Source organism: Ictidomys tridecemlineatus, chromosome 5, assembly GCF_052094955.1.
Source record: "Ictidomys tridecemlineatus isolate mIctTri1 chromosome 5, mIctTri1.hap1, whole genome shotgun sequence".
Classification (NCBI taxonomy): domain Eukaryota; kingdom Metazoa; phylum Chordata; class Mammalia; order Rodentia; family Sciuridae; genus Ictidomys; species Ictidomys tridecemlineatus.
This window is the reverse complement of record NC_135481.1, coordinates 199,404,644-199,427,893: the sequence shown is the minus strand read 5'-3', so window position 1 is coordinate 199,427,893 and position 23,250 is coordinate 199,404,644. Positions and strand designations below refer to the sequence as shown.

The window sequence follows — 23,250 nt, the reverse complement described above, 5'->3', positions numbered from 1 at the left end:
ACCACATTGGTAGCAGTTACTTCCTACATGTGTTTTATGAGGTTGAGGGTGCTACCTTCCATTCCTTGTGTATAGAGTCCCCCAGCCTCACTATCAGGGATTGAACCCAGGGAAACAGCTACTGAACTACACCCCCAGCCCTTTTTATATTTTATTTAGATACAGGGTCTCACTAAGTTGTTTAGGGCCTCACTAAATTGCTAAGGTTGGCTTTGAACATGCAATCCTCCTACCTTGGCCTCCTAAGCCACTAGGATGACAGGTGTGACCACCACATCTGGCCCTTATTTGCAAAGTTTTGATCAGAAACAGATGTTAGGTTTATCAAATACATTGTCCCCCACGTTTTAGATAATCACATGGCTTTTATTTTTTAATCTATTAATATAATAAATTACATTAGTTGAATTTCAAATGTTAAGCAAAACGTGCACCATTGGAATAGCACCAGAGCCTGCTGGCTACTGCTTGTCCCATCCGTCACTGAGACGGGTGTTGGCACCTCCAACTCTCCCTGAGGGTTGTCCACTTCTCCCTGCTCCCGATACTCTCATGCTTCTGGTTGAGTGCATTTTACTGAGCCATACCCTTGACCTTTTTTATTTTTATTTTGAGACAGGGCTTTGCTAAGTTGCTGAGGCTGGCCTTGAGTTTGGGATCCTCCTGCCTCAGCCTCCTCAGTTGCTGGGATGATGGGTGTGGCCACTGCACCTAGTTGAGTGCATTCTAATGAGGAAAGTGTTCCCTCACCTGGATGAACAGGCCTGCGGCATTACCAAAAGGACCCTCATCTTGCGCAGAGCGCTTGGCTGTGACACCTACTGTGGTGAATCATACCATCCCTGCAGTTTTCTGTATCCGTGCAAGCTTGAGGTGCCTTTCCTACCCTCTCACTTTCCCTCTCCTTGCCCTTCTCGTCGATGTCCTGCCATCGGCCCCTGGTCCCCTCTGGTCATTCCTACTTTTTCATACTTATGCCACTGACACTTTATGTGATTTTGCGGATTTTAAACCTTCCATCGAGCTACTTAGTCTTCACTTTTCCTGGTTGTTCCTTGTTCCATTTTCTCCGTTTTTCCTGCCTCCTGTGTTCATGGTCACAGGGTCTCTGTCAGTTCACAGGGGGCTTTAGGGCCGTGCTGAGTGCCGGTAACTTTCCCAGCCCCTTGCTCTGTTGTGCAGACCCAGATTCCTATCCAGCACTGCCTTCCTGGTCCTGGAGGACCTCCGTAACGTGTCCAGGGTACAAGTCCACTAGGTTGGACTATGAGGGGCTGGGGATAGGCCAGGCTGGGCATGGACCCCGGGCCTTGTGCATGCTCGGCAGCCCTTCAGCACTGCGCTGTACCCCCAGGCTCACTTAGTTTTTGCATGTTCAAAAAAGTATTTATTTTGCCTTGTTCTTGAAAAATGTCTTGCTGGGAATAGAACACGAGGTGCGGTCTTCCTTTCACACTCTCCAGACGTCACTCCATGAGTCTCCACCCGCACTCTTCTGCCTAACCCAACCTGTGCCTGACTTCCTCTGAACATCACGTCTTTTTTCGCTAGTTCCCTTGAGTGCTTTTCACTGATTTTCAGTAATTTGATTGGGAGTCTAGTCATCCTTTTCTTGTTCGAGGTTGTCAAGCCTCTGGGCTCTGTGGGTTTGTAGTCGGTCATTACTTCTTGGAATGTGCTCCTCCTGGCCCCCTGGCCCAGGCTGCAGTCCCCGTGGTGAGAGGTCATCCTGCAGCTCTCTGTGCTCCCTTCACTGGCTCTCCTCTCGCTGTGACTTTGGGCGACTGCTGCTGCCATTTCCCCAGTTCTTTCAAGTCTGCCTTCCTCACTGGTTTTTGCTTTTGAAGCTGGTATGTTACCCTGTGCAGCAGTTCAGTTTTCATGACTCCAGCTCTGCATGGCTGACATTCCATGACCCACTGTGGAATCACTGGGATGGACTGGTCCGGTGTCCATGTCACTGGACACCTTTAAGACTTGGCGACACCTTGTTGTCCGTCATGTGAACGTATGCCCTGGGGCTCAAGGGTCACCTCTCAGAGGGGTTTTCTCTTTTCCTGCCTTGGGCTAATTCATCTTGGACTGCTCTGTGTCTATTATTCACCACTCTGCTCTTACGACGGCATGCTCCTTTGGTTTTTCCTAATCTTGGGGTCGTTCCCACTTCAGAGAGACAGAACCTGTAGTTATCCTTTACAGAGGTTTTGCTAGGGATCATATTTGTCTCTTTTGTGAATTAATATAGACCCTGATGTTTCATAAGCACCTAATTATTTTCTATTTGGGGAGCAAATTGCCTCATTTCTGGCCATTGGGAGTCCTCGTCCCTTGGTGTCTTCAAAAGTAGCCTTGCTTCTGGCCAACATCTGATGTTCCAGCTCCATCCTGACTTTTCCTCTTCTAAGACATGGAAGTGGGCATTTTCCCAGAGTGCATGGGAAGAAGTATATTGTGACGGAAGAGGAGAGGCACGTCTTTTTAGGGTCAGGAGGTCAGGAGTTCACTTTTTGCAAGTCAGCATGCCATTCTATTGTAACTAACTTTCCTACAACCTTGGGTTTCATCCACAACTGGGACTTTCTACTATTCCAACATCCAACCAGTGGGTAGCTGCGAAACACAAGAGGCATTAGGTACACAATGACCTGGGTGCACACACGTATTCGCACCGTATCTTCCTGCTCAGAACTGGTCCTCTTGCACACAGTTCACTTGAAGGTTTTGCTTTTTTGTTTCCTTCTGGTACTTGGGATTGAACCCAGGCATGCTCTACCCTTGAACTAACACCCCCAGCACTTTTTTCATTTTGTTTGGGACAGGGACTCACTAAGTTGCCCAGGCTGGTCTTAAACATGCAATCCTCCTGCCTCAGCCTCCTGAGTCACTAGAATTACAAGCATGGGCCACTGCACCTGGCTTGGCTTTTGATTTTAAAGGTGGTCCTGAGCCACTAATCTGATTTTCTGACCCACTGTGAGCCTCCACCTAGATGACCTCCCCACCCAGAGCCTGGTTTTCCTGTCTTTGAAGGTTGGTTCCTTTCTTCATTGGCCCTGTTGGATTTTAGCAATGGTCCATAGTTGCCACTTTCCCCGCCACCCTTGCATATTTGGGAGCAGGGGAATGCTTTTTGACCAAAGGGGTCTTTCCCCTGCTTGCTTGTATTCTGTTCAAATCCTTGGCTAGCCCAAGTAGGGTTCTTATCTCCAGAGGGCTACCTTCCCAAAGGCAGAGCCATATTGGGGTTTATACAAGCATGTTCAGTATTCTCTTTATATATTGTTTTAATATATATATTTTAGTTGTAGTTGGACACAATACATTTATTTTATTTATTTTACGTGGTGCTGAGGATTGAACCTAGAGTTTTGCACGTGCTAGGCGAGCGCTCTGCCAATGAGCCACAACCCCAGCCTTCTCTATATTTTATTTCTAGGCAAACTCCAGTAAATCCAGATTGTTCTCATGTTTTATATCTAAATAAGAGAGCTTTCACAACTCCCATCCCAAAACAAGGAACAGAAAGCATCTGTAGGAGTCCGTAGTGTTTTTTTCCAATAAATGAAAGCCAAATTGGAACTGACCTCGATTTTTTTCTCTTCTTTTTAAAAAAAATTTTTTTTAGTTGTAGATGGACATAATACCTTTATTTACTTATATGTGTGGCTGTGGATTGAACCCGGGGCCTCACACATGCTAAGCAAATACTCTACCTCTGAGCCACAAACCCAGCCCAATTTTTCCTCTTCTGAGCACACCAGCACCAGCTAAAAAGACAGGGTTAAGGGTCCAACCCAGAATCAGAATCTGCTTTGTAACAAGATCCCCAGGGCGTGTCTGTGCATGTGTGGTCCCCGTTGGTGTCATGCTTACAATCTTCTGCCTCAAAGAATTTAAAATATCATGCTGTATAGCTAATGATTTCATAATTCTGATTGAAAAAGTTGTTACTGCAATCACCTGAAACCAATTTTTATGTTAGGTGTGAAGTATATGCTCTAAACTAAGGGGGATGAGTACTGGCACATGCCTTTAATCCCAGCTATTTGGTGGGTACTGAGGCAGGGGAATCACAAGTTCCAGGCCAGCCTGGGCAAGTTAATAAGGCCTTGTCTCAAAAAATAAGAAGGGCTGAGTAATATAGCTCAGTGGTAAAGTACTTAGCGTACATGAGGCCTAGGGTTTGAACCCCAGTACCGCAAACAAACAAGAAAGTTTTGAAAATGAGTGACCAGTTGTCCTGATAGCCTTTATTGGGAGTCCATCATTTTCCCACTGGGGATATGTTAGGTGGGAAAAAAAGAAAAGCAAATTATAAAACTTCAAGTGTAGTATAATGTTACATTTATTAAAAAAAAAAAAAGGGACTGAGCTGGGCTCTGTGGCACAGGCCTGTAATCCCAGCGGCTCAGGAGGCTGAGGCAGGAGGATCCGAGTTCAAAGCCAGCCTCAGCAAAGGCGAGATGCTAAGCAACTCTACGAGCCCCTGTCTCTAAATTAAATACAAAATAGGATTGGGGTTGTGGCTCAGTGGCCGTGTGCCCCTGAGTTCAATCCCTGGTACCACAAAAAAAAAGGGGACGGTTTTTTTAAAAAAAAGAAAAAGGTACTCCAAACTGTGATTGCATGAGCGCAAGATTCAGAGCCTGCGTGGTCCCAGGCCTCTAAATGTCCTAATTCCTATACCACTGAGATGGGGGTTCGATGCTGTAATTATTTTGAGCCTGCAAATGAGTTTCTTAAAATGAGCGCAAACTGGATGATACTGGGTATGCAAAGTGCCCAGATTCGGCGCTCTCGAGGGGCGCGGCCAGGCACCGGACTGGAGAAGCTGGGAAGTAGCGTGGCCAGGGAGCAGCGGGGCGAAGCCAGCCGGGACTTCGCCTGGCTGGGAGTGAGGCTTCGCGGCATCCTTCCGGCGTGGCGGGAGCGGGGGTGTGGCCGGCGGAGAGCGGGGCGTGGCCTGGCGGGGGCGTGGCCGCGTCCCGCGTGCACGCGGCGGCCGTCCCGTCGCGGGGAGCGGTTGGGCCGGGGCGGGGCGGGCGGCGGGTAACGGAGGGGCGTGGCCCTGAGGGGTGGGGTTACCGTTGCGGGGCGGGGCGGCGCAGGCGCGCTGCGGGGTGCTCAGCGGTTTCCCTCCCCCAACGGCGCGCCCGCGGTGGCCGGCGCGGCGTCCTGCTCGGGCCGCGTCCCCGCCTCGCCGCCCGCGTCGCCGCCCCCGCGCCCGCGCCCCGCCGTTGGGCCGCGCCGCGCCGGCATGTCGGGCCCCGGGCCGCGGGAGCCGCCGCCTGAGGCGGGCGCGGCGGGCGGCGAGGCGGGCCCCGAGGGCGCGGGCGGCGGGGACGCGGCGCTGGGCGAGTCGGGGCTGAGCTTCACGACCACGGACCTGAGCCTGGTGGAGATGACGGAGGTGGAGTACACGCAGCTGCAGCACATCCTCTACTCGCACATGGAGGCGGCCGACGGCGAGCTCGAGGCGCGCCTCGGCTCGGCGCTGCTGGCCGGCCCGGGCGCTGGCGCGGGCGCGGCGGGCGCGCTGGCCCCGGCGCCGCCCGTGTACCCGGTGCTCTGCCCGCCGCTGGCGGCCGACGCGCCCTGCCTGGGCCACGTCGACTTCCAGGAGCTGCGCATGATGCTGCTGGGCGAGGCGGGCGCGGCCGAGAAGACGCCTGGCGGAGCGGACGGGACGCGGGCGCGGGCCGACGGCGCGGCCAAGGAGGGCGCGGGCGCCGCGGGGCCCGAGGGCGCGCCCGAGGCCCGGGCCAAGCCTGCCGTGCGCGTCCGCCTGGAGGACCGCTTCAACAGCATCCCGGCTGAGCCACCGCCGGCGCCGCGCGGCCCCGAGCCCCCCGAGCCCGGCGTGGCGCTCAACAAGTGCGTGCAGGGTGTCGGGCCGCCTGCGGGGACTGGGTGGAGACGGGGTGGGGGTCCGCCTCGCCGCCTGTGGGGCTGGGTGGAGAGGCGCGGGCGCAGTCCCGCCACCTGCGGGGTGCCGGAAGGGATCCCCAGCTCACCTACTGTCTGGGTGAAGGAGAGGGCTCAGCCCCTGCCACACACGCACCAGGGGTCAGCCTGGCCACACGCAGGGTTTGGGTAGAGAGGAGTGTGTGTCAATGGGACTACAGTTGGCCCTGGGTGGAGGGGAGAGGGGAAACCACCAAGTCTTGGTGTCCCCGTATAAAAGCCATCATCTTGCTCTGACACTGTCTCCAGCAAAGAGCAGGCAGACCCAAGTGTGGGGTGACTTGAAAGGCCCTCTCTGTGCAGGCGCTGAGGTCACAGTTCCAGGTGGCATCTGGAAGAGTTGGGACTAGGACACAGGTGGCCTTGGGCTTTCTTCCTAGAAAAGCCTTTCTGCCTTCCAGAGAGCTGATTCCGATAGGGCATGTGCAGAGCCATTCAGAGCTTGTAGCAGCAAGACAGAGCCACAGCATCGTGCTGCCCACTTGGTGACCCACCTTTAGGGGTGGCTGTGGAAAAGAGTGACAGTTCTGTTTTCCTTTGTTCCAAGGCTGTGGTTGGGCCCCTCTAGCCCATCTTTGGCTGACAGATTGATGTCGGGCACAGTCACTCCTTCCAGGAGGAGCTAGCACTGGTTGGTGGTTGTGTGAGGGTGCTGCAGAGCAGGGATCCCGCTCCCAACCAGAGTAAATGTGACCCATTAGTGGGCGAGTGGGTGAACTTCATATTTCTGGAGTCTTTCTGCCATTTATTCTCAGGTTTCTGGCCTTTCTTTTGTCTTGGCAGTTTGGTAACTCTTATTCGACATCCATCTGAATTAATGAATGTTCCTCTTCATCAGCAACAAAACAAATGTACAACATTAGTGAAAAATAAAACCGCTGCAGCAACTACTGCTTTGCAGTTCACCTATCCACTGTTCACAAGTGCCTGCTCCACTGGTGGAAATCCCAGCCTTTCACAGACGCAGGTGGGAAGATGACCAGCCCTCTTGTATTAAACAGGCAGATTTAAGTTCCAAGAACTGTTTTGCCTTTCATAGAACTTAATAACTTTTTAAAATGGAGAACGTTTATGTGGTTTGGGGCTGTGTGAAAATCCTCAGTGAAACAGATTCAAGTGGCATGCCCGTGACTTGAGGGTGCTCTGCTATGTTTGTTTTGCATGTGCAGTGAAGGGCAGGTTAAGTCCCATGTTCCTAAGATTCCTGTTGTTTCATTTTTTCAGAGTTCTAGCAACTCGTGTTCTATATTGGAAGCTGCCAAGCACCAGGACATTGGACTACCCCGAGCATTTTCCTTCTGTTACCAACAGGAGATTGAGTCCACAAAACAGACTTTAGGTAGCAGAAATAAAGCTTTGCCTGAGCAGGTTTGGATTAAAGTGGGAGGTAAGTGATAAAGCAGTAGGCTCTTCCAGCTGTGGGGAGGGAGGGAGCTGATTGCATGCCCTGGGGACAATCTGTGGGGCCCCCCCATCTTCTCACTTTGAATGTTGTTCTGAGTTTCAAACATTGTGATTGACCTTAGTGTGGAGAACTCTGAGGACTTTCTTAACAGTAAAATGACAGACTTATTGATTATCTTCATTACTGAAAGCATTTTATAGATTATTTTTGTTTCATACACTGTGAGCAGGAGTCTGAAATCTTCTGAAACCTTTGAGGTGTGTAATAGGAGGACACTATAGGTGGGCAGGGATTGGCTAGGAGCCAGATGCCATAAGGGTCAGAAAGACTGGGAAAGGAGTACATTGCAGAAGGCATAGTTGGCATCCTTAAATGCCTTCCTCTGCGAAGAGAATTATTTCTCATGTGACTCAGGAGGCTAGTACTGCTCTGCTACGTTTTTATGACTAAGCAGGCAGGATGGGGAAGAGTGCTGCTGCTTTCTCCCTGTCCTTTTCTGTGTCAGGACATTTTATGCAACAGCGCATACTGACATTTGTAAGGAGTAAAGATAAACATTGGAATGGTCCTGTGCTGATGGCTAGGTTAAGGAAGGAGTTGCCACCAAAGCTTTGGAATATCCCCCTTAAAATGTTCCACCATCAGGAAATTTGTGTGACAGATCCTTCACTTGGCTTTGTGTAGTGTATGGGACTATAGGTCACCACCCCTGCTAAGTGGATTCCTGTACTTGGTTTGATGGGACCCTGACATCTTTGTGCAGCACATGCCGCAGCATGTAACATGAAGGCTGTGATACCATTTACTGTGCCTTTTGTGTGAAGAGTCACTGCAGGGTGAGGACGTGTTTAATGTTAACCCACCTAACCCACCTTTCTTCTCCTCTGAGTACTGCAGTTAAAATACCAGTTATCAGAATAATTATATGTAAAGAAAACCTTTTTTGTAGAAAATATTTCTAGCTTTCTTTTCTATTCTGATTTCAGAAAAAGGGAATAGCATCTTGATTTTGCTATTCATAGGTAGCAAAACTTGATTAGGGGAATTTTTACTGGGCTGGGTGGCACATGCATGTCATCTGTGATTCACGTGATTGATGCAGGAGGATTACAAGTTTGAGGCCAGCCTCAACAACTTAGTGAGACTGTGCCTCAAAATAAAAAGGGCTGGGGATGTGGCTCAGGAATAGTGTGTCCCTGGGTTCAGTGTCCAGTACTGCAAAAAAAGAAAAGGTTTGACAAGGCTGCTTTGGTCATGTTAACACTTGGAGCAGTATTGGATTCCATGGTAGACTCATGCTTCAGTTTTGCATGCAGTGTAGGCTTGGAGCTCAGTGCCAGTGTATGTGGAGTCTCTGCTGCCTCAGCTTCTTATGGCTCAGATTGCTGCATATGCAATAGTGTTTATATCTTGGTTTGAAAATGCCAAAAAATATATTCAGCTTAACAGGTACAAGTTAAGAAGAATAAAAAATTAAAATACCACTTTTTCCTTCTTTTGCAAAGAAGAAGCGCTATGTAAACAAGCAATAAATAAGAGGAATCGGAGTAGAATTCGTCAGTTGGACACAAGTGTAGAACGGCGGGCCCTTGGAGAGATTCAGAATGTGGGTGAAGGCTCCACCGCTGCACAGGGTGCCTGGCAGTCCTCGGAGTCCTCGCAGTCTAACCTGGGGGAGCAGGCCCAGAGTGGGCCCCAGGGAGGAAGGTCTCAGCGTCGCGAGAGGCACAACCGGATGGAGCGAGACAGGAGGTATGTGTGCGGTTGGCGGTCAGGTCGACATGCACAGTTCTCCAGGACTGTCCTGAGGGAGGGCAGGAGCAGGGGTCACATTGATTTTGTTTTGCTCTGATCAGGGTCCCCGGGATCAGCCCAGGTTCAGTGATTCACTGGCATACTCAGGGCTGCGACTCACTCTAAGGAAGGGATTCAGGCACCTGGGAGAAGACTGGGGAGACAGGCGTGAGCTTCCCAGGTCCCTCCCAGTGCACACTGGGTGCCCGCATTTCCCCCAGTGGGTGTGGGCCACACAGTGAGGTTGCCAAGCAGGAGAGGTCATCAGATGCAGTGGTTTTGTTGGGGATCCCGCATGCCCTGCCCAGCACATGGAGTCCTCCCAGGGACGCAGGTGCTCAGGGTAAACCATCTCATGAGCAAAGAGTAGGTGCTTCAGGCCACATCTTGTCTGTCCATCAGATCCTGGACACCAGCTGAGGGCCAGCCTCGTCAGCAGGCCCTTCTGAGAGAGCAGCCAGGCAGGCCCACTCTTGGCACAGTAGGCGGCTTAGTTTTGCATTTTATTTGGTTCTTTTAAGAATGTTGGGTAAGGAGGAGGTTTAAACTGGTCTTACTGAGGGTTTTGTTTGTGTTGTACATAGAATCAAGGTGGTTAATTTTTCTCTGTTATAGGGGTTTCTTCAGTGTTTCCCTAATCATAATTAGTCATTTGAGTACTGTGTACCAGTTTTGTTTTAGGCTTAGGAAATAAATAACATTGAATGAGGCAGATATCAGCCTTAAAGCTGAGGTCCTGAATGTCAGTCTAGGGCAGTTGATTGCTGCTTTTTTTTTTTTTTGCAGGAGGCGGGGTGGGGCAGGTGCCAGGGATTGAATTTAGGGGCACTTGATCACTGAGCCACATCCCCAACTCTGTTTTGTATTTTGTTTAGAGACAGGTTGTCACTGAATTGCTTAGTACCTTGCTTTTGCTGAGGCTGGCTTTGAACTTGCGATCCTCCTGCCTCAGCTTCCCAAGCTGCTGGGATTACAGGTGTGCGCCACGGCGCTGGCTCAATCCATTGCTCCTTGAAGGGATGTGCTAAAGCTGACTTGATCCCTCCCTTGCACATGTGTGCACACACTGAGGGACCTCCCTGAACTTGCTGTGGGTTGTGAAGGGCCTCTGCGCTCTGCCTGCCTGGACATTTGTTTAAGAACATTTGTCTAATACCTGCGACAGTTTGAAAGTGTGAATTTTTACTGCAGCACTTGGAAATTTACCAACCTGCTGCAAGTTCTTTATCTCTTCTCTGGAGTTTCTCACCTATAAAAGGAATGTTATCTACCGCATAGACTAGATTAGAATTTAATGAGCAGATGGCTGAAGAGTTCTTGGCCCTGTGCCTGGAAGACGGGGAACGGCTGGTGCATGCCTGCTCTTTCCCCTGGTGCATGCCTGCTCTTTCCTCTGGTGCAGTCGTTAGTACAATTCTAGTGCACAGGTGTTCCAGTGCCTGGTGACTGGCACATTGCTGAGTGCCCAGTGTCACCTCATTTAGGACTTTGCTAGATGTAAGAAATAAAGGTTAAAAACTATATAATAGTAAGATTCAAGCTATGATTTAAATTCTCTCTAAAAAGGCTGAGGTTTCAGGAGACTGACAGCGGCAGTCTGATTCATTTGTCAGGGCCCCTCAAGGTGTGTGGCACTCCAAGTTCCCATGGTGTCTCTTGGCTCACGGACAGCAGGGTGTGATAGTCCTGACCAGAGGAGTGATCTGCCTGGAGAAAGCGCACAGTTTTGCTTCCAGGGTTAGGAAATTTGATGCCATCCCTGGTCTAGAGACTTGGACCTTAGGAGTTTATCAAACTGCTACAAGTTCTTTATCTCTTCTCTGGAGTTTCTCACCTACAAAAGGGATGTTATCTCCTCCAAAGACTTGATCATAATTAAGTGAGCAGAAAACTGTGCTGGGCTGGACTCCGCTAGGGTGTCATGGGTGCAGCAGCCTTAGACAGGAGTATGGCAGCGCAGTAGTGCAGGCTGTCCAGGGGCTTCCGGGGCATAGGGTGCCTCTGCAGCACTCGGGGGCCAGCTCCAGGAGCTCTGGCTCCTTTCAGCAAGATGATGAACTCCCCGTTGCTTGCTTGCTTTGCCAGCTGACTCCTCTGGGTTTTGACTGCAGGCGCAGAATCCGCATTTGCTGTGATGAGCTGAATCTTTTAGTTCCGTTCTGCAACGCGGAGACGGATAAGGCAACGACTCTCCAGTGGACCACGGCATTCCTGAAGTACATTCAGGAAAGACATGGGGACTCTCTTAAAAAGGTTAGTGTTTAAGTAGGCCAGGTAGATTTTTAGAATTTTGTAAGTTTACTTATCAGTGTTCCAATTTGTCCTTTTTTTCCAAGGATAACTCAAACTGCCCTTTGTTTCCTGGAATCTATTGTCACATACCAAGTCCAATATGAATGAAGCTCTGCTTGTTAATGATGTAACTTTTCATTTACTAAAGTAATGATCCAGCCTAGATTCATCTGTGGGATGCTGTGCCCGTTGTCCGATAGCAGGGTGAGCACTGCTGCGCACCGTGCATTGCACTGTGGTCTGAGGGGCTCATGGGGCGTGATTTCTGCCCTCAGAAAGCCTGGTGAAGGGGATGAAAGCAGAGTAGCACAAGAGCAGAGCAGAAAGGCAGACGGGTGTCCCATAAGTGGCTTGGGCCTCAGTTACTTCCATAGGGCAGAGGGTGACCAGGGGAACCAGGACTTGCCCTACACTCCTGGCTTCCTGGGGGGCTGCTGGCTGCCCGGGCCCCATCTGTGCAGCTGTAGGCTGTGATGGCTGGTGAGCCTGCTCGGTTCTGCTGGAACTGAATGCTGGTTGGAGTGAGTTCAGTGAGTTCAGTCAGCCCCTGGGCTGCAGAGGGAGAAGGGGCACTCAATAGTTGGTTTGAGCTGTGCCTTGGGGGACCTCAATGTGGGGTGCTAGCCTCGGAATTCTGTTGGTCAGCACCTGACTCTGTCCTCCCAGGAGTGACCAGGCAGTGCAGTACATAAACCCTCAGCATCCTGATTTTATCTTTCCCAAGCTGTTGGGCAATTGCTGCTGTTGACCCAGCAGGAGTCTGCTTGGAGGCGGGGCTAAGGTGGGTGCGGCAAACCTGGAACCTTCTCAGAAAGGGTGCCCACCCATGGCCAAGCTGCACTGAGCTGGGCCACCTCTCTGGGCCTCACAGCAGGGCCTGTTCTTTTCCGTCCTGATCTGTGTCCACGTGACATTTACACCATGCAAATTAGCTAATTTTGTAAGTCCCTTGCTTTGACAATACATTTAATTGCATTTTAAAGCAATATTATGTCAATTTTATTCTAATTGGATCATTTATGGTTATTGATAATGTTGCTTTTTAACATTATTTGTTAGTGGTAGACTGTTGGTTTGTTTCAATATAATAAAGCTTTAATATTTTTTAAAATGACTTAGTGTTTGCCTCTGTGTACCTATTTGTAGTCACTTATTGATATAATTCAAATACAATGAATATGTTTATAATTTTGGGAATAAAACATTTTTTAACTGTATACTCAAAGACTAGATTGCGAACTTATGGATACTATATTTTGTATAATATGTTTTCTGGATACTTCTGTAGTGGAGTCCTATTGAATGTGTGGGTTGCTTCTGGGTCACATATCAGGCCACCAGAACAGGCGGGAGGCGGTCAGTCTGGGTTGCTGGCCAGCCTAGCTCAGGCACTGACTCACTTCCACGGTAGCTGTTCCTCTTACCTGCATGCATACTTTTGTTCTTACAGTTGCAGTAACGAGAGTTCTAAGTGGGTTTTCTAAGTTATCTTAGTACACACTTCACTCAACGAGTCTTTCCCACTATAACCAGGTACCTGCTCCAGATTCTGGGGTGCCTTGCATAAAACAGCACCCACCTACTGGCAAGGAGGGGGACTTCAACACTTGCACCTGTGGACAGTGTTGGGTCCTGCCAGGGTGGGAGCCCTGCTGTGGCCCACCCCTACTGTGGGCCAGTGTAATGGCAGAGGGCTTCTTTAGATTGGGTGGTCACCGACGGCATCTGTATGCATGCAGATGCCAAGGAGGAGCGGGAAGCCACGAGCCAGGGAGCTGTGGATCTCTGGGTCTTTGGGCAGGGTCACACACTGTGGTTAAGAGTGTTGCCTACAGCCACATTGGGGTCCTGAGCATGTGGCAGGCAGGCAGGCCAGCGCCTGGTGGGCCTGAGTGTTCCAAGGTCTCAGGAGCCCCTGGAAGGCTTTAGGTCTGGGAGGGACATGACATTTTACAATCATCACTTGGTGCTCCAGAAGGGGTGGGGTGGGGTGGGGGGGAAGGAGCACAGACTGCTAGGAGGCCACCGAGGTGCTCTGGGGAGAGGTGGGCTCAGCCTGGGCTCGTGCTGCCCTGGGAAGCCTGTCAGGAATGCCTGGCCTGGCTTCATCCAGTGGTGGGGGGCAGCCATGAGATGGTGTGGGTGGGCTCAGCGTCTGGCCTGGAAGGCCCCAGGTAGAGTGTCCAGGAGGTGTTGCTAAGTGAGTCTGGGGCACAGATGGGGATTCCCTTTGCGTTAGCTCGATGGGCTCATGTAGCATGACGAATGCCTGTGCGCCCCGCCCACCTCCTCATCGCAGCCGTTGCACAAACGTATTTACTCCACACACACCATTCAGAGATAATTACAAACACGAACCTTCGTCTTGAAATATTTCTACACACAACTCAAAGGTAGCCACCCCCACCACCCCCACCACCCCCATGACCTGAGCCCTTATCAGCCCACAGAGCTGATGGCATCGCTCATTTGCTTGGATATGCAGTCCCTATTCACATTTTCCCAAAATAGTTTTCTTTTTTAATACCCGGGATTGAACCCAGTGGCCCTCTGCCACTGAGCAACATCCCCAGCCCTTTTTATTTTGAGACAGGGTCTCACAAAGTTGCTGAGGCTGGTGATGAACTTGTGGTCCTCCTTCCTCAGCTTCCCAAGTCACTGGGACTGTAGGCTTTGTGCCATTACACCCAGCTCCAAACTATTCTCTTTTTTTTTGTTCAAAATATTTATTTTTTAGTTTTTAGGTGGACATAATATCTTTATTTTTATGTGGTACTGAGGATTGAACCCAGGTCCTCAGGCATGCTAGGCAAGCACTCTACCACCTAACCACAACCATAGCCCTCCAAACTATTCTTAAAACCGCCTTTGTAGCTGTGTTTTCCCCCCAGTCCAGCATCCAGCCATGGATTATATGTTGCATTTGATTGTGTTTTTCAGTCTGTAAGCTACAGCAGTTCCACTGCACCCACGGTTGTCTATCACGGCATTGAGGTTTTGAAGACATCAGGCCAGTTATCTGTAGCGCCCCACCTTCTGGATTTGTACCACTTATGGTAATCTTTAGTTATGGTGTAATTTCAAATGTACAGGAAAATCCCAAGAACAGTACAAAGAGCCCCACATGTACCTGCCCAGGTCTCCCTGAGCCCCCAGTCGCCCTGCGCCCCATGTTCTCTCTCCAGTCTCTGTGGCTTTCTGAATGGTTGGATGGTGAGTCAAGACACCACGCCTCCCACACCCCACACTTCGCTATGTGCCTTTCCAGAAGAGGGGTGTCACCTTATGTAGCCAGAACACTGTGGTCACAGTCAGAAGGTTTAACACCAGCGAGCACTGGTACCCGGTCCCACCAGAATCCTCATGGCTTTTCCCCAGTCAGAGTCCTCGGCTGGTGAAGTGGTGGTGAAAGGCGGTTCTAGATTCCTGGCAGAGGCCATGGCCCCTCTCCCCTCAGCCCTCTTTCTTCCTGTTTCCACAGCAGCTCTGCTTCCTCTCCACCTCCCTTTGTCACCGAGGCCCCACCCTACCTGCTTTCTCCCTCTGGCCACCTGGGGCTGCCACTTCCCTTCCTCCCACTTCCCCTGTAGATGGCTTCTGCTTCTCCCATTGTCCCCTGTCAGCACTTGCCTGTTTCTTTGCCTTCCTTTGTTGCCACCTCAAAGGTACAGTCTGTACCCTCTCCCTATCCCCAGGCCTACTCCCAGCAGCCTGACGGCTGTTCCCTATGCTGTTCAGCCAGAGTTGGGCCCATGGCTGGCCTCACAGACACCCCTTTGCTTTCAGCACCCACTTCTAAGACATTGGTTTAGAAGTGGGTGTTGGCTTCCTCTCTGGGCCTGCCTTCTCTTCTCCCTGACTTCTCATTGATGGGGTGCCCTTGGCTTGCCTGGGGCCCAGGACTAGAGCAGCCAAGGGAGCGGAGAGTCTCCCTGTCAGTGTGCAGCACCCATTGGTCTCTGTGGTCAGTGGGCTGCCTCCCCTACTACATGGCCCATGTCTCTGCAAGCCCAGAGGCCCTGCTGCAGATTCTCCAGTCAGGATCCTGGCCTTTCACTCCCGGGCCACGGGATGGGTTGCTGTCTTGGTGGGCACAGAATGAGGAGACCCTCCTTGCAGAGACCTGTGCCTGGTCCTGCTGACACCATCTCACCTTGCAGAGCCTCCTGAGGGTCTGTGTGCTGCTAACAGTGTCCACCTGACAGCACTGCTTGTCGAGCCCCTGGTCAGCTGAAACTCCTCTCACTTTGCACCCTCCTAGGTGCCATCCTCGTGGACAGACCTTTAATTATGTGAACAGTGGAGTATGTGTATCATTTAAGTACATCCTTTATGATCTTGCCCACATAAAGCCCCTTCTGCAAGAGACCCAAACCAGATAATTAATACTCAACCAGCGTGTGCCGCCCCCAGGTCATGGGGTTGCTGTGAACTACCCCTGAGCTAGATGCCAGGGGAAGGCGGCACCCACACAGCTGCTGCTGCCTTCCAGGAAGTCCAGGGGCCGATCTGGAGCCCATGGAGCAAATCCAGAGCCACAACTCCCCCAAGTGGAGGAGCAGGCCAGCAGCACACATCTGTGCTCAGGAAGGCAGATCAAGTGGCCGACAGCTCTTGCTTTAGCTGATGCTGCTGTCAGGGCCATTCCTGTGGCTGTTGGCTGTGGGCCACACTCAAGTTTAGTGATTTGGATACTGCGTGACTTAACTACTGCAAGTTTTGAAATGTCTTTGTAGGAGCAGGGTTGGCACATGCAGCAACATGGAAGCCAGAAGATGGGGTCACACTTGCCTGGCTCGTCTGGGAGCTAGCACTTGAATGCCTATATCATGCGGATTTGAATATGCTTTTTGGACATGCTACAAGGAGAGTCCTCAGCTGCCACACACACACCCCAGCTTCTGCATGGCAAAATGAGTCAAAGCTGTGTTGTGACCCGTTGTAAAAATCAAGCATCTTGGGAAAAGTGCCACTGTGCTCTGCGTCCTCCTGAGTGAGCCTGCCGTGCTTTTGCCTTCCGAGCCCCTTGGTCTGCGCCTGTTCTGCATGCTTGCTGTGGCTGGGCTCTGGGCCTTCCTGCCTGCAGAGCCAGTTCGGGTCTTGTTCCTTCACTCTATTGACCCTTTGTGTGGCATTAGGAGTGGTGTTTTTTCCTGTGATAATTTGCTTTTTATTATTTAAAAGCCTTATGTCTGATTTCCCTTTTTTTTTTTTTTTGATGTCTCAAGTTGAAAGTTTGCTTCATTTGTTTTCAATCTTGCTTTCTAATTAATGCATTTAAAGCAAATTTCTGTCTCAGTGCTCTTTCAAAAATATCCTATAGGTTGGAGTAATTTGTATATAATTATAGATATATAAAATTACTTGAGACTATACACACACAGTCTCTGGAGTAATTTTTGTTTACCTCTTCAGTGTATGAATTCTCTGGAAGTAGATTTCTAATTTTCCACATATGTGGGATCTTTTTTTTCCTCCCAGGTACCAGGGATTAATCCCAGGGCCTCCTACATGGTGGGGAGACTCTCTCCCACTGAGCTACATCCCAAGCCTTTTCATTTTGAGACAGGGTCTCCGTACATCACCTGGGCTGGTTTGGAGCTTGGGATTCTCCTGCCTGCTCTTCTTGAGTCACTGGGATTGCAGACGTGCCACTGTGCCCAGCTGTTTCTGTCTTACCTGTTTCTCACATTTATTTATCATATTGTGCTCAGTAAAGTGGCTCTGTATAAAAGAGTAATTTTAAAAGTTTGTTGAAACTTCCAGTGTGACCTCTTAATGTAATAAATTTAAGACAGTTCCATTAATTATTAGACAGTGTGCATTCTCTCTATAGAATTCTACATGTTTATCAGACTGGGCATATTTATGTGCTTATAGACAGAGCCTTTGCATGTTTCCCAGGCTGACCTTGAACTCCTGAGCTCAAGCAGTCTTCCTGCCTTAGCCTCCTGAGTAGCTGAGAGTGCAGGGGTGCCACTGTGCCAGCTCAGGCTGAGATGAGCGAGAGTCACACCTCTTCTGTCATTCTCTTCTGTCAGACCTGTTTCCGAGACCAGTGTGGACATTTCCCCTGATTGGATTTGTCAAAGCCCCTGAGTCCTCTGGGCATTTGCTGAATGTTTACTCAACTGTTATCAGGTACATACAAGTGCCTGCTGTCCTGCTGTCCTGCTTCCTCTGAGTGGATTCTTTGTTCACTTTGAGGTATCCTTCTGTGTTTCTTTTAACCCTTTACCTTTAGCTCTGGACACAGATTCCACACTTTTCTTTCTCTTAGTAACTTCCTGGTATATTTTCCAAGATATACTTAGAACCATCTTTTTTTTTTTTCCCCTCTAAGGAATAGTTTTTATCATCAGAATTATAGTTGCAAATCTAATATGAATGTTTACTTTGGTCAGACATCATCTCAGAATATTTTGATAAATTATAAAAATCCTTTAAAACTCAGCTGAATAGATGCTGATTGTGCCGGTAATCCACAACTTACAAACTGGAGCATGCTGCTCGTTTTACTCCTTCACACCTGGATCCGGGCCTGCTGGTCCCAGGGGCCTTCCAGAGCCCAGCTGAAGTACAGCATAACCACCCTGCCCACTCCAGGATGTAGGCCTCATCACTGGGAGAAAATGGCTAAGAAAATCTCTCAAAGTACTTTCTTATGGGAGAAATCAGTATTTCTTTCTTTTTGACTCATGTAATTATTTTAAAAGGTAAATTCTACCTGGCCAAATATAGGCAAAACAGTTTGTATTTCGCTTTAGATGCAGGCTTACAGAAAATGTGGTTGATTGGAGGCATCCCAATGCCTGGTTTCAAGACGCTGCAGAGCCACAGTAAGCAAAGTCACATGGTACTGGCATAAAAACAAACTCATGGACCAGTGGAGCATAGCAGAACCCAGAAGAGAACCCACCCATGTGCAGCCAGCTGAATCTCAACAGTGCCAAAGTTATGCATTGGAGCAAGGACATCCTCCTCAACAAACAGTGCTGGGGACACTGGCCACCACACGGAGGAGATCAGACTTGGCCCACATCTCTCATCCTGTACAAAAAGCCACTCAAAATGGATCAAAGACAAAGATTCAAAACTCTGCAATTATTAGAAAACAGGAAATACTTTAAGTCAGCTGCACAGGCAGTGACATTCTGGATAGGACCCCAAGAGTACAGGAAACAAAGCAAAAATTGACACAGATGGGATGACAGCAAACTAAAAAGCTTCTGACAGCCAAGGAAACAGTCAAGAGGTAAAGAGGCAGCCCACAGGATGGAATATGTCCAGCTCTTCATCCGACAGGGTTAATAGCAGAATATGCAAGGGACTCAAGAAACTTAACAGAAAGTGATTCAACTGAAAAATGGGCAGATTTCTTCTTTTCAAAAGAAGAAATACAAATGGCCAAGAAATATATGAAAAAATGCTCCATGTCACGAGCTATCAGGGAAATGCAAATCAAAACGGTAATAAGATACTTTCCCACCTTAGTTAGAATGGCTATTATTAAAAAATAACAAATACTGCCAAGATGTGCAGAAAAAAGAACTTTCATATGCTGTTGGTGGAAATGTAAATTAGTTACAACCACTATGGATAATAGCATGGAGGTTCCTAAAAAATCTAATAAGCTGGGCATGGTGGCACATGCATGTGATCAGTGAGTTGAGAAGGCTGAGACGGGGGATCCCAAGTTCAAGACCAGCTTCAGCAACTTAGTGAGACCATCTCAAAAAAAAAAAAAAAAAAGGCTGGGTATGCAATTCAGTGGTAGAATGTCCCTGGATTTAATCCGCAGTCTACAACCTCTCAGAAAACAACTTGAAAAAGATCTACCATATGATCCCGCTGTCCCACTTCTGGGTATATATTCAAAAGAAATGAAATTAGCATATCGAGGAGATACCTTTACACCCATGTTTATTGTGTCACTGTTCACCATAGCTGAGTTGGAATCAGCCTGGGTGCCCATCAGCATGCATGAATAAAGAGAATGTGGTCTGTGAAGTATTATTTAGTCATAAAAAAGAATGAACACCTGTCATTTATAGCAAAATGGATGGAAGTGGAGGTTGTTAAGTAAATACCCAGACTCCGAAAGGCAAGTACTACAGGTTCTCTATATAGAAACTAAACAATTTTGACCTGAAAGTGGAATTACCAGAGATTGGGAGGTGGGTGGGGGGGCAGAGGGAGGCTGGACTTGATCAGTGCACACTGAAATCATGTCTTTAAATATCACACCGAACTCCATTAATATGTACAACTAGTGCATGTTCATAAAAATAAACTTTTAGGGCTGGGGATATAGCTCAGTTGGTAGAGTGCTTGCCTTACATGCACAGGCCCTGGTTTCAATCCCCAGCACCACAAAAATTAAAAATAAAACTTGTGGTTCATCTTAAATTGCATTGTAAAGGCTCTTGAAGTTTTGGGAGAAAATTAGAGTATTTATATGCAAATATGCCTCTGAGTGTAGGTGATAGTTGCAAATGACAGATTGCTTTGGTCAAATGTCACTTGGAGTATGATTAGGTGGAGTGTTAGAACTACTGCAGATGATCCTGAAGCTAAACTGGTGGCAGCGGGGCACCTATGCTGTTTCTCCTCCTGGCCTTGAGTTAAATATAAACTACTATAATTAAGCAAAAAGAGACACAATTTTAAAAAGGCTTGAGTACACCTTTCTCCATAGATTCTCATGTGGATGCCAGTAATTCTGCTCCGCCATTAGACAACTGCACATCAGAATCAGAGAGGAGCTTCATCTGGTTGGCTATTATCAATAAGCAGAAAGTAACAAGTGGCGGCAAAAACATGGAGAAATTGGAACCCTGTGCCTTGTTGGGGGCAATGTAAAACGGTGCAGCCACTGTGGAAAAAAAGTATGGTGGCCTCTCAAAAAGTTGAACAGAATACCATATGCTCCCCAAATTGCCAAGTAGAAACTGGAAAGAATTGGAAATGGAATCCAAACTGACAGCTGTCTGTGAACTTCCACAGCAGACTTCTCCCAGAGGCCTCACGTGGAGCAGTCTGAGTGCCATCAGCAGGTGATGGTGAATGAAGTGTTCTGTGTACACCCAAGCCTGGCCAGCCATTAGGAGTGAAGTCTGACACCTGCTACAACACAGTGCCCTCTGTCCAAAGAGTGCCGCTCTCTGGGGACAGGAGCCATGAAGAGGTGGGAAGCAGACTGTGGGTGCCAGGGGGTGGAGGTTAGTGTTTAGTTAGGATAGATTCTGTCTGGAATGATGGAAAAAGCCAGTGGTGATCCCTGCAAAATGAGGTGAATGCCCTTGACGCCACAGAACACTTCACATAGTCACAATGGAAACTCTGTATATTTTACCACAGTAAAAAATATGACCATCTTGGGGCTGGGTTGTGGCTCAATGACAGAGTACTCGTCTAGCCCGTGCGAGGCCCTGGGTTCGATCCTCAGCACCACATAAAATAAATAAAATAAAGGGATTGTGTCCAACTACAACTAAAAAAAAAGTCCATTGTAATTGAAGCCAAGTTATACTCTATGTATGTATGATATTTCAAAATACACTCTACTGTCATGTATATCTAAAAAGAACAAATAAAATCAACCTACACTTGAACAGAGTGCTATGCTTTAAGAAAATAAAATGCAAATTTCCAAGTATGGGGTTGCAGACATAGCTCAGTTGGTAGAGTGCCTGCCTAGCATTTGCAAGGCCCTGAGTTCAATCCCAGCACCACCAAAAAAAATAAAAATAAAAAAAAAATTTAAAAATCCAAATATGGGGGCTGGCTCAGTGGTGGAGCGCTTGCCTAGCATGCACAAGGCACTAGGTTTGATCCTCAGCACCACACAAATGTAAAATAAAGATATTGTGTCCACCTAAAACTAAAAAATAAATATTAAAAAAATCCAAATATGCACAAAAATGGAGAGAATAGAATAATAAACCCCCAGTCCCTGGAACTCTGTTCCCAGCATGACTTTGTTCACCCATTCTCAAGTCCTCTCGGTCATTTTAAAGCAATTCCCGACATCTGTCTCACAGACTCTCCAAGAAGCAAAGAGCTGTTTAAAATGTAACCACCATGTCAAAATCACTGTGGAGTACAGCCATTCTGACACTGTTTCTGCCCAGGTCCTCCTGTCAGCTCACAGATGTCTTTACAGCTGGTTTATTTGAATTGGGATCCAAATATTCATTTGCTTGACAGCACTTAAATATATTTTAATCTAAAATAGTTTCCAAGCCCTTTCTCTTTTTCTTGCCATTTATTTATTGAAGAGGTGATAATTTGTCCTGTTCTCTGTAAATTTCTGCACATTCTGTATTTTGCGTATTCATGGTGGTGACTAACATCCTTTGTTGCCTATATTTCTTGTAAACTGTGGCAAGGATGGGCTCGGTGGAGTCCAGGTGGGAGGCCTGTGGCACTGTCCCAGGGCTCTGTTTTGTGAGGCTAAGAGTGCCCTTGTGCCCAGGTGGACCATTAGAATTGGGGCCTTTTGAAGAGTGGAGAGCAGCAGGGTGTCAGGAGCAGGGACCACTGCTGCCCTTGCAGGGAACAGCTCCTCATCATACCTCGTACAGAGCCATCTCAGTGACCACACCTAACACCTACCTGGCCACAGGATGCTCACCAGTGTGTGGGAGGGCAGGGCCTGCCTTTGTTGAACAGTGTAGATGCCACTTCCCATACACTTCAAGATGGTTAAAGTAGTACGTTGTATGTTAATGTGACTTTTATCACAATAAAACATGGCTGCTTTTACGATTTGGTCAGACATGTTGAGAACTGATTTCGAAAAGCTAAATGAGAATACACGTACAGGGTGACTACTATTGGGGAAAGTGAACCCCTGTTTCTATCACAGGCACCCCTTAAATGGTGACATCTGAAAGCCATGTATTTTGAAGTAGTTTACATAGCTCCTTTTAGGGACCTTTTGTGCCTTTGAAGATAGCACTGTTTCACATCTTAAGAATTCAGTACATTAATGATCACTTCTCGACTTTAGGAATTTGAGAGTGTGTTTTGCGGTAAAACTGGCAGAAGGCTAAAGCTGACCAGACCGGACTCCTTGGTGGCCTGTCCTGCACAGGGCAGTCTGCAGAGCAGCCCTGCGATGGAGATCAAGTGACGGACTGAACAGGGACCCTGGGAGTAAACAGCCATTCCTGCAATGCACGCACCTGTTCCACCACCCTGGAGCTCCACCCTGGTCACCTGACATGAGAAGGACCTGGCTCAAGTTGATGGGACTCCAGTAGGGACTTTGGGAGCACATTTTGTAAAAGTATTTATCTAGAACAAAATACTTCTCCATTAATGTCCTCTTAGACCTTTTGGGGATGAAGACATCTTGATAATGAGTAAGTCATTTTTCAATTATCTGTCTGATTCCATCATGTTTTTTTAACATGATAACTTGAAAAATTAACATCCTTTCTAATTTCTTTAGTCTTAAAAGGTACATTGCTTTTTACTTATTTTATTTACATTTTAAAAATGCCCCCTTAGCAATTGGAAGAAGGTAAATTGTTCTTAACTCTAGTTTGGAAATTTTATTTCATTTGTTATATCATTCCCCCTTGTAATTATTTCCAGTCTCATGTACTCTGTATTGCAAAATACAGTACTATTTTAAAACTTTTGCCAAAAAATTTCCAGAGACTTTCTTTAAAGCTACTTTTTTTCCATAAAAAATAAAACATTTTCTCGGTAGATTGCTTAAATGCCCACATTTTCATATTGCCAGTCATTACTTTGCTTGTAATAAACTGCATGTTTGGAGCGGA

At 48.2% G+C, this 23,250-nt stretch overlaps 1 protein-coding gene across 5 annotated transcripts; it reads left to right on the top strand.

The window, feature by feature from the left end:
- Positions 1-5,242: 5,242 nt before the first annotated feature.
- Tcfl5 (transcription factor like 5) lies at positions 5,243-23,250 on the top strand. Of its 5 annotated transcripts, none has more exons than XM_078052131.1 (7): positions 5,243-5,874; positions 6,748-6,931; positions 7,189-7,351; positions 8,878-9,121; positions 11,275-11,416; positions 14,396-14,511; positions 16,192-21,689. In XM_078052131.1, exons 1-7 carry the CDS (start codon positions 5,258-5,260, stop codon positions 16,271-16,273), a joined length of 1,548 nt encoding a protein of 515 aa, XP_077908257.1. In that variant the 5' UTR covers positions 5,243-5,257; the 3' UTR covers positions 16,274-21,689. The 5 variants fall into 5 exon arrangements, with proteins under 5 accessions (XP_077908257.1, XP_077908256.1, XP_077908259.1 ...); XM_078052130.1 differs by having other exon boundaries at positions 8,875-9,121; XM_078052133.1 differs by lacking the exons at positions 14,396-14,511; positions 16,192-21,689 and adding an exon at positions 22,470-23,250.